Here is an 11,532-nt window from a genome sequence, read left to right on the forward strand (position 1 = left end):
CATTAATATTAAATATTAATGTTTAAATATTTTTTCCCGATCCTTTGGAACTGCATTATTTGTTCATTTCTGTAGGAGTGATTCAGAATGCTTGTTGGCTGCTCCTGTCTTAGCATGAGAAATTCACTTCTGTGGATTTAAGAATGCTTCACATTTTGTACCTAAAACAAAGGGAACATTCTGTCAGCTTGCTCATATTTTGGTTTTATTTCAAACTGTTGCTGTCTCTGTTCTGTGCCCTTCCCACCCACCTCTCCTTTGGACCAACGTTGTAATTAATCAGTAGCTTATTGCTAATGCTTCTAACAGGCAAAAACAAATGTCCATTGCTGTTGGCTTTATGCTTTATGTGGCTTCTTGAAAGAAAAATTCCTTGCTGGTGTCTCACTGTCTCTGAATTCAGTTGTAGTAAGGAGTCAGCAGAGCCCAAAGTGCAGAATGAACAAGGAGAGAGATTTGCAAATAATAGCTTTCCTCCATAAAATTTGCCTGCTACATTTTAATAGGATTTCTAGTCTTTTAAAGATTATATTCATAATAAACATGAAAAGCACAACAGTGAGTTGCTTTGCAATCAAGGCTGGCTCTGTTGAACTGCTCCAATAGAACCACACATTGTTCTCAGCCTTCTGCAGTGTCAGGGCACAGAATGATCCCGTTTGTCTGCTGATCTCTGTGTGGTGGCATTGTGTTAATCCCTCCACATCGGGTGCTTCTCTCATTGCTGCCATCCCTGCTGCTTTAAAGGCCACCTAAGATGATTTGGACTGAGCAATCTTTGTGTTTCCCTTCCCTGCAGGACTTGTTGTCACACATGCTGCACGTGGATCCCCACCAGCGGTACACAGCCGAGCAGGTGCTGAAGCATTCCTGGATTGCCTGTAGGGACCAGCTGCCTCATTATCAGCTCAACAGGCAAGATGCCCCACATCTAGTAAAGGTAAACCCACCTGGGATGCTGCTTCAGCTGGGGGCTGTGCAAGGAGTTCAGTTGGTTTAGAGCTACAGACAGAAATCCCATTTTTTTCTATTTGTCTTCCGTAGTACCAACACATTTAAGTTACTTGGTGAGACAAATTCATGAAATGCTGGAATGGTTTGGGTTGGGAGGGACCTTGAGGCTGGGCCATCCATCATCCACCCCCTGCCATGGGCAGGGACACCTCCCACTGTCCCAGGCTGCTCCAAGCCCCATCCAGCGTGGCCTTGGGCACTACCAGGGATCCAGGGGCAGCCACAGCTCCTCTGGGCACCCTGTGCCAGGGCCTGCCCACCCTCACAGGATGGAATTCCTTCCCAATATCCCACCTGGCAGTGGGAAGCTATTCCCCTTGTCCTGGGTTATACCCTTGTATAGAGTCCCTCTACAAATTAAATTAGTAAATAGTCATTTTTAACCTCTGTGTGGAGGAAGAGATTTTTGTCTGTGTTTCCTGTAAGGTAGTTCTTGAGTTATCTCCAAAGTCAGGACCTGAGTAGCCACTGAGGTGGCTGTATTTGAGAAATTGGTGCTAATCTGGCTTGAAAGATACAAATTCTGACCTACATTAATAGGTGACTCCTACATCTAAGGGATACAAAAGAAAGAGAAGGTGTCAGACACCCACGCCTAGACATTGGAAGGAATCAAAAAGAGGTGGTTTTTTTTCCTAACAAACTTTAGAGAATTCACATGACCTGGCATAAGTCTTGTGTGGTTTTAATGGAGTTAGTTGAGTATTTAATGCTTAGTTGCTTTATTTTCTGATTAAAACTTCTATATATATGAATTAATATTACCTATTTCCTTTTTCTCCAGGGAGCCATGGCTGCTACATATTCTGCACTGAATCACAAGACATTTCAGCCAGTGCTGGAGCCTGTGGCAGCCTCCAGTTTAGCTCAGCGACGGAGCATGAAAAAGCTCACATCCACAGACTTATAGATCCACTGGGACACCTGAGCAGACACAAGCAAGGGGGAAACCCAACAAGTGGCTCTATTTTGCCTGACCTGTGATCAAAAGGCATCTATGGTTTCCTGCTACACTACTTGAATTCTGTATAAGTCCTTTTTTTAAAAAGAAAAAAAAAATCCACAGGTTCATACTGTGTTTGTTTTACAGGCCGTATCTGTTAAGTTAATTTAAACATCAGGTACACCATAATGAATTTCTCTACACTGTCCTTTGAGATCTGTTGCAAATATTCTTTCACATTCTGTATAGTTTTGCTGGGTTCAGTTAAAAAAAAATGGTTTAGGGGACCATTGCCCATGACCAAGTTGTACATAAAGTGTCAGTGTGATTTTGTTGCTTCACACCTTTAGACCCTGCTGTGAAGGGCAAATTCTTCATTTTGTAATTGGGCACTTCATTGATTCAGCTCAATTCCTTTCCCTTGCCCGTGACTATTATGCAGAGTTGAGCAATGTGATGTGCCAGAGTTGATTCATCACCGTTGATTTGGCAGATCTGTGTTTGCATGGTGCCAGTAACTGAGGAGGTTCTCTGGAAACACAAACCAAAGGGATGTGCGAGATCCTGCACTTCAGTTTGATCCCTTGTGACCCAAAAGAAATGCTGGTTATGGCCTCTAACAGGAAAATGAACATTTCTGGTTCTTACCACAAATTGTGTCCTGCACTGAGCTGGAGAAAGTCAATATGTGCATAAACTGTCAAAATTCAGGCTCAGAAATATTGGTGCCACTTCAAAACAACATCATGCAGCTCAATCCTTTGTTATTTACATTTCCCATCCATTAGTGCAACTACTGTGTTATTTTCCTCAGCAGTCTTTCCACTAAATACACCCAATATTAGGTTTGTTTGGCATATGAGACAAACTGACACTTTATTTAAATCAACTTGGCACTTGGGGTTTATTTTTTATTTATTTGACTTTTTTTTTTAATAGAAGATTGCTTCTCTCTGACTTTCTCGCCGCATGTACAAATACTACAGAGCAGAAATGCAAAATTCTCTTTGCCTAACTGTAGGGGTAGCTTGGGAAAATAAATAAGCCTTGCTGTGTGCCCAGGTAAGGGAATTCTGACCAAGAAATTTCACAGTTAGGGACAAATTCCTTTCAGCATCCTGTGGCCAGCACTCACTCGCCCTTTCTGTCTGGTGTTAGGACTTCAGCTGTTCCTAAATGCTCTGATGGAGAGGAAATTAATTTCAGGGCCAGAATTACCTTGGGGTTTCCTGACTCAAAACCAATGCTTACTGCTGGTAGTTGATTCAGAGATACGCTTAGAAGTGTTTTCAAAAGTTGTAGACACTGAGCAACTGTAGTGACATAGCAGGATGATTTTAAATATTAAATATATTAGTGACATTAGACTGTGAAGTGACCAAAACTCAAACATCAGACTCATTTGTCATCATTGAATTTTCAAATGCAAGACCCCAGGGCTGACAGAAATCAATGTTTTGAGACAGCAGAAAAAAAACTTTGAGGAGAATTCTGGCCCAAGCACCAGGAGTGGTGGTGATAACTCAGATCTCACAAGAGGTGTTGGCTGGTTTTTGCTTATACTTGTGAAGGACTTGGTGGTGTTGGAAATACTTTAGATAAGCTGCTTTCTTCTGTTGTGGTGGGGGAAGATGGACATTATCTGGCCAAATAGTTAGGTATGAATATATGTAGATTTGAGACTTAATAATATAAGCAAACATAAGTGTGCCCTTTGTATCATGCAGAACATCCCCCAGATGGAATTTCTTGAGTGTTTGATAGATGTTGGAAGCTTTAGGGGCCATTTGTGCCTAGTTTTGAGGTGCCTGTTTGAAATGCTTGAAAGCTTATCAAAGAACACAACTGCTTACTGGAAAGCTCCTTGTTTAGTACAAAATCTGCCCCCTTTTGCAGCTGCTCCATCCTTCTTTTCCTTAATGAAGACCTTTTCCAGCAAGAATGCCTGGGAACCTCTTGTCTACATTCTGTCAGGGTCATTTTTATGTAAATTTAAAGATGACTGCCAGAAGATTTTGAATTCACTCAAAAAAACCCCCCAAAAAAACCAGTGGTGGAAATTAAACCCCCTGAGCCCAGGTCAAGGTGTAGTGTGGGTTGAAATGTAGTCTTAAAAGTTGTGTTGGGGAATAAGAGGTAATGCAAGGCCTGGAATACAATGAAAGTGTCAAACTTGAATTGTCTTCAGCTTTCCTGTAAAGGCAGCATCTGGTCTTTAATGGCTTTACCCATGAGTCATTTAACACTGTTTCTGTTGGTATTTTCTTTTAGCTTGCTTAGAAGCACCACGGTATAAGCACCTTAAAAGCATTTTGCACAAGAGCAGTTGGAAGCAGCTGAAGGGACTCAAGTTGTTCTTGATGTGCAGCACAAAAGTGGTGAGAGGAAAAGAACACAAACAAGGTGGATGTTCTGATCCATTGCAGAGTATTTAAAATATCTCCTGCAAAGTTATCCCTGTTTTATATCACTGCTGGCCTTTAGTGCAAGTGGTACTCCAGGGGTAAAAACAATGTTTCAGTGACTGCAACATTACAAAGTTGTCTTATCATGGGGAAAATAATATGGATGTGTTATATCTGACAGGCCAGTGTACCCTGGTATGCCAATTATAATCCTTATTTTGGGGGAAAAGTTCCCTTGCTCTGACTATTTCAGCATATCAGTCTTGGAAATATTTGGGATATGCAGGAACATGAAAGAGTTCACTTGAAGTTTACTTTTACTGTATGTAATGATCATCTTTGTGAGGCTCCTTTGGGAATTCCTTGCCTGTTTCTCATCCCTTTCTTTCCCAGCTTTGGTTTTGATATCTAAAAGTAGCATGGTCTGCTCATGAGCTGTCAGTTAAAGGTTTGAGATGGAAGAGCAGGTAATGGGAAAGTGCTCTGGCTGCAGGGAAAGGTTGGTGGAATTTATTTCGTATCATGTGGGCACAATTCAAGTTTACAAACTGGTGATGTTCTTACTGCCTTACTGAATTAGAAAAAAAAGTCAAGATTTTCACAAAGGCTCCCAGTTACACAGGTATTCACACTAAAGGAATTTCCACAAAACTAAATCTTAAATGATACAATATTCTGGCTGTGGCTTCCTGCCAAAAAAACTCCTGCTCTGGTGTTTGGTAACGATCATTATCAGTAAGTTCCAGCTCTGGTGCACACAAAGCAGATTCCCACTGGAGCTGGAGTGGGCTCAGGACTTCTTTTGCTCTTCTTTCACCCAGGATATCTCAATTTGTACCTTCATTTATCCTTTGGATATAAAGTGAGAAACTCTGTTGTATTCCTGTTCTATATCCAAAAACTTCAGTGGCACTACGGTGAGCCCATGTTGGGGTCACAGGGCCCTTCCTGAGAGCTTTGCTGGTTGGGTCCAGTCAAGGCACTGATCCAGTGCCTTGTGTGCTGTTCTTTTTTCCCATTGTGCTCCAAATCAGTGAATTCCCCTTGCCCACGCCAGGAGGTGCAGGGGGCTGAGCCTGCTGTTCTTTTGAGGCCTCTGTTTGCATGTTCTTGCAGCCTGAGGAGGCATCCAAAACTTCAACCCAAGTCAGTCATGTTGAGCTTGAATTCTGTCTTCCATGGTTTAATTCCTTTTCCAAAGCTGATTTTCAGCTGTCCAATAGTTAAAATAACCTCTAGCAACTGTCAGCAGGTGGGAGTTCCTTGCAATGTCCTTAGAGACTGGTCTATAGAGCTGTGTTAAATTAATTACACAAGGTTATAAGAATTCTCCTGTTTTGTATCAGTGAAATTACGCTAAAACATCAATGCAGACACAGGGCTTTATGTATTTCTGTAGCACTTAAGCTTTTCAGTCCTATCCAGAACTAAAAGTTGGCAAATATTTGTGGGAGGGGAGAAAGGAGCAGGTTTTTCTTTCTCAAAGTTTCCAGAAATCTTCTGAAGCTGTGATCATAATAGAGTCCTTATGTAATCCTGTAGGAGCTCTGTAGGGTTAAAAACATAAAATTCTCCGTAAAAGTTTGTTCCAAAGCTCTTTTAGGTGTGCACTGATAGTTGTTAGTAGCACCCCTGCACTTCATTCATACCACACCAGCCTTCTGCATCAACATCTTCTGTCTCAACATCTCAAGTTATTTTTAATATTTACTCCTCCAAGTTCTGCTGTTCCTTGGGAGTAGAAGAATGGGTACAAATTTGAAAACCCCCATCCTTAATGTATGGCTGAAACTGATTGAGTATTGTAAGAATTTGCATAATTAGAAAGTCCCCCACAAAATCATCAGCAACTGGTTTTCTTGAGATTTTCCCTGTGTAATGAAAGCAAACTTTTTCTGAAAGCTTTAAAAGATACTTAATTGATTATATCTCTTAATTATTAATTTTTGGTCAATAGCTTATTACCAACAGTGAGTTTGAATAACCCTGAATCCTCCTGTGGGGTTTTTCATACGAGGACCGAGGACGTTGGAGGTGGATCTGCTTTGCAGGACCAAGTGTTCAGGTTTGGGTGTTTTGCATTAGGCTTTTGAGCAGTGTTTGCTAATTAATTAATTAATTGATTGCATTGTCATAATGTCCCAAGCACTTTGGCATCTTGCACTGATGGTCTGGTTAGAGCTGAAACTCTCCTGGCACGTGGCAAAATCTCCATAAAGGGCATTAATTGAGAACAGTGTGCAATGAATTCCATGCTCTCTGAGGTATTTCAAAGATGAAACTCTACACAAGGTCCCCGTTATCAGATATTGTAACTGTCATTTCTTTCTCTTAAGCATATTGTGGATTTTGTATCATACTGTATTTATTTCATTTAATTTTAAAAGAAATGTTTTCTTTAAAGCTCTGTATATATTGACATTAAAGTTTGCATTGTACTACGTTCTCTTCTTGCAAGGCTGGGTCTGGCAGTGCAGTGGTGTTTCTCTTGGCACTGCTGCCTTCAATTACAAGACACCAAAGACAACTTCAAAATTGTATTTATTTTTGTCAAACTCCCTGAATAATCATAAAGGTACAGTTTTAATTAGCTGGCAATTCCTTGAGTACTAGAATAAAAGGGTTGCAAATTCATAACATTTGGTAATTGACAGAAATCCATCACTTCTGCTTTGGAAGTTCGCTTGCTTCTGTTTTTTAAATGGATATAAAAAACAATGAGCAAACATTCCTAAATTAAATGTATATGAATTATTTCATAAACCTTGCCAAAAATCTCACATACATCAAGAACTACTTATAAATTTATATTCAGTCAAGTGTTTCATGCCACACTTGCAGCAAAACAGGCATTCAGTGGTAAGATTGATGTGTTTACTTCATGGCTGGGATCATCTACCTCTTGTGGTGTTTAGGTACCTCTTAAATTTGACTCCATATATTAAGAAGAAATAATTTTCCTGCAAATTCCTGATCCTTTAAAAATAGACACCTGCATTACAAGTGGCAGGAATGACATGAAAAAATGGGTTTAAAATCCTCCTGAGGTATTTGATAGCTGCTGGTGCTGTTGGTATTCACAATGGTTTATTTTTCTGAATGAAAGGTTTTCCCACCTTTGCCTCAGGTCCTTTTCCCAGGTGCTGTTTGCTCACACAAGTCACTGCTTTAACCAGCACTGGTGGCAGAAGTGGAGGACTGGAGCATGTACAAGTCTCCCAGATTGTGATGATCTGTTTGATTTCATTGAAGGTAGGCAGGAAAAATTAATTAAATTGGACAAAAACATTAAAATAACTTCAAAAGTCCTGAGTTCCAGGTGTTGAGAGCTGCAGGATTGGTGAAGGTGTTGCTCGGTGGGAGGAGACCAGGCATGGATTAAAAGCCAACCTTACTGAATGTTTGGAGAAATCAAGGACAGGGATGAGCCAAGTGTTAAAAGACTCCAGAATGTGCCTTAATTGTGTCCTGCTCTTTGTTTTCCTGCAAATTTTGGTTCTCAGGAGCTGTTTTCCCCATGATTCATCTCTGAAGCTTTATGACTGTAAGTGGCACTTTCCCACATCTCTTTTGTGTTTTTATGGGGTAAGGTTAAGACATGCCCACCTTTGCTTGTCTCAGTCATAGCAGGAAAAGGGAGCAGGTGTCTGCTGGCAGTTCTGTCAAAATACGGATTTAACTGCATTTATTTTAACTTTTCTTAAACAATTTCCCCCAAAAAGCCTCTGGGGAACTTCTCTCAGAGTCTGGGGCTTCTTGTGGGCCTCTTGAAAGACACAGAAAGCTTTTGGCAGAGGTGGGGCCAGTTCTGCAGCCCCTTAAGGCACTGTTTGGGCAGGGGTTCCCTTCCCTTTGGGTCATTTGCATTTCCAGCCTTGGAGCAAATCTTTAACTCTCCAGAGCTGGGTTGGGAACTGCTCTTTGATTTTTGGCATGCACAGTGTTCTTCCCCAGAGCAATCCTGTACCAAGCAGTGTTTAAACAAAAAGTGTAATGCCCTAATGCTGGCTGATTGTGTAAATCCCTTTATTCCTGAGCAGGTGCATTTGGGGCTCTTGTGGCCCTCAGCATCCAGGTTTGCGTCCTGGTCTCTGTGGGGAAGGTTGGAATTACAGAGGGGAGGGGGATATCTCTTCATTTAAGGGGCTTTGAGATCCCTTCCCGTTTTATTGAATCACAGATCTTTTCCTGTGGTAACTGCAGTTGTGGAGTGCTGATCCAGGCCCTGGATCCCTCAGCTGGCACCTGGCTGTGCTCAAAGCCTTGTGTGGAGGTCTTGGCAGCTGAACTGGAAGCTGATCTCGTTAGAAACAGGCACAGTTGTGTCACCATTGCTCGTTTGGGGCTGGATTCGGTCATTCCAGGGCTGAGAAAGCAGCGAGGAGCAGGGATGAGGAGCAGTGTAGGGAAAGGAGGATGCAATTCTTTATTGCTGCTCTCTGGGGGAGCGGGTACCGGCTGCTCACAGGGTCACGGTGACCCCAAATCCGCTCGGGATGCGGGCACGGCCCGGGATGCGGGCGCTGCTCCTGCTGTCCCGGGGATGTGCAGGTGTCGTGCCGGCATTCCCAGTGTTTCCCGGACCGGCATTCCCGGTGTATCCTGGGCCGCTATTCCCGGTGTATCCCGACCGGTCCCGGTGTTTGCCGGGCCGCTATTCCCGGTGTTTGCCGGGCCCGCTATTCCCGGTGTTTGCCGGGCCGCTATTCCCGGTGTGTCCCGGCCGGTCCCGGTGTGTCCCGGCCGGTCCCGGTGTGTCCCGGCCGGTCCCGGTGTGTCCCGGCCCGGCCCGGGGGATCCCCGCCGGTCCCGGTGTTTGCCGGGCCCGCTATTCCCGGTGTTTGCCGGGCCCGCTATTCCCGGTGTTTGCCGGGCCCGCTATTCCCGGTGTATCCCGGCCGGTCCCGGTGTATCCCGGGCCCGCTATTCCCGGTGTATCCCGGCCGGTCCCGGTGTGTCCCGGGCCCGCTATTCCCGGTGTGTCCCGGCCGGTCCCGGTGTGTCCCGGCCGGTCCCGGTGTATCCCGGCCGGTCCCGGTGCAGCCGCTGCGCTCCCCGCAGCTCCCAGGAGATGGAGGCAGCGCCCCGCAAGCGGCCCCCGAACATTCCCGGTGGGATTGATCCCTCCTGGAAGCCTCCGAGGTCAGCACGGCTGAGGGATGCACGGCCGGGAACTGGAGCTGAGTTGTGCCATTGGAATTAGTTTGTGTTTTGTTACTTTATTTATTTATTTCTCCTGCTCGAGAATGTCTTGTTCTCCTGGTTCCCTTGTTTTCCTGCCTGTGGGATTGTGTGGTGTCCATACCCCAAAAGAATTGAGTAGAACAGTTTGGGATCTGCCGCTCCAGAAGCAGATCTTGCTGCTCTTGGCTGAGGGGCAGAGAGGCAGCGCCAACCTCGGAGCATCCCCTGAACCCAGAGGTCACACCCTGGCAAGGATTTCCCAATACTGGGAAAGGAGGAGGAGCAGGAATAATGAAATCATGGATTATGCTGAACTGGGAGGATCCATGTGGATCTCCGAGTCCAACTCCTATCCCTGCCCAGATCCCCCAGCAACCCCACCCTGGGCCTGGGAGCGTTGTCCAAACTCTCCTGGAGCTCTGGCAGGGTTTGGTCTGGGAGCATTCCCAGGAGAGCGGCTCCATCCAGGGGAACACAGATTTCCACATGGAAATGTCTGGGCAGCGCTTGGATGTGGAACTTCCCTCTTGCAGCTCTTCCTGAGCAGCTGAAATTGGTGCAGCCAAACACAAAAACTTGGGATTTGGAAACAGCAGCACAAGGTGAATCTGGAAGAGCAAAAACCCCAAATCGCAGATTTTTGAGGTAAATAGAAACATTTTGGGTCCAAGCAGAGACCAGGTGTATGTTTTCAGTGATTTGTTAAAGCTACTAAACCCTAGGAAAGGTGATTTAACCATCTGCTTGGAAACAGAACTTTGTGCATATTTACTGTTTTCATTAGGAAATGTAATGCAATTTAAAATGCTCTGATACTCCAGGGTTCAGCATCTGGAGTAAACTGTATGCTAGAAAAAAATCTCATTAAATTCTGATACTAAGACAGCAATTTAGGAATAAAAATTAGGAAGATCATGCTTTGACAGGTTAGAAAATCACATTGTGATCAAGCTGAAGGTGTTCCTGCTCATGGCAGGAGGGTTGGACTAAATGGTTTTTAAAGGTCCCTTCCAACCCAAAAAAGGGATTTCCTTGTGTTCCTCAGGCTCCTGCTGCAGGGGGGAGGGAGCAGAAAATGAACCTCAAATTAATTAACAGCTCCAGCTGCTAATTCCCCCCACACCAGCTCAGGAAGAGTGGGCTTGCTGATTCCCTGTGCCCCGTGGAAAATGATCCAGCTCCAAAACAGCTGAAAGAATTAATTTAAGTGTTCTGGCAGTGCTTGTCAGGGAGGGAATAGGGGCAGATTTGAGGAAATTAGTAACGTAACTCAAAGTTCCCAGCAAACTCCTGGCAAAGGCAATGTAAACTTGGTTTCAAATTAATTATTGCAAATAAACATTTGAAATGCTACAGGCCAAATTAATATTTCAGAATTCTTCACTATTTATTACTGTGCTTAATTTTCTTACTTAAATATAATTTGGGCCTACGGCTGTTAAGAATTTAATTTTTGAGGTACTTTAATGAATTATAAAGCATGTTTTAAACAGAAATGAATAGCTAATAAATGCCAAAAGTGATTAATTATCTGAAAAGTGCAAAGGCTTTTTTTATTTAATTAAAAAAAAAAGAAGCCTAAATTGCTGGAAAGTAAAGAGAAAGAAAATACAAAGTGGATCAGCTGAAGTCTGGAATAATTTACTAAAGCACAAATAGTTTTCCCTTTGCTGTGGCCATGTGTTCTTCCGTGAATCTCCAGTCCTTCCAGGAGTCTCCAATCCATTTTTTGTGTCCTTTAGACAAGGGGATGACAAAAGTTTGCTCTGAGGACACCTTGCTTTGAACCCCAACCCTCGGATGAGCAGCACTTTGCCCTGTTAAAAATTGATATATCCAAGCTTTTCCTGGGATAATACAACATCAAAGGTACATGGTTTTATATAAATCCATGACTTTCTGGTTATTTTAATATAGTGGAGTTTCTTTAAGTGCAAATGGAATTGTGAGAATGAGGTTTTCATACTTTAGGTGAGCTTTTAATAT

The 11,532-nt window shown here is 43.4% G+C and overlaps 1 protein-coding gene across 7 annotated transcripts in view; it reads left to right on the forward strand.

Annotated features, from left to right (window-relative positions):
• Positions 1-6,808, forward strand: part of RPS6KA6 (ribosomal protein S6 kinase A6) — a 36,642-nt gene extending 29,834 nt beyond the window's left edge. For all 7 annotated transcript variants that reach the window (XM_088062480.1, XM_005526121.3, XM_014255291.2 and 4 more), the window contains exons 21-22: positions 800-940; positions 1,799-6,808. In XM_088062480.1, coding sequence (XP_087918606.1) covers positions 800-940; positions 1,799-1,924 — 267 coding nt within the window. In that variant the 3' untranslated portion in view covers positions 1,925-6,808. The remainder of the gene's footprint in view (positions 1-799; positions 941-1,798) is intronic.
• The last annotated feature ends 4,724 nt before the right edge of the window (positions 6,809-11,532 follow it).

This window comes from Pseudopodoces humilis, chromosome 15, assembly GCF_049639895.1.
Source record: "Pseudopodoces humilis isolate 2021_Gansu_Grassland_sample_001 chromosome 15, ASM4963989v1, whole genome shotgun sequence".
NCBI lineage: Eukaryota > Metazoa > Chordata > Aves > Passeriformes > Paridae > Pseudopodoces > Pseudopodoces humilis.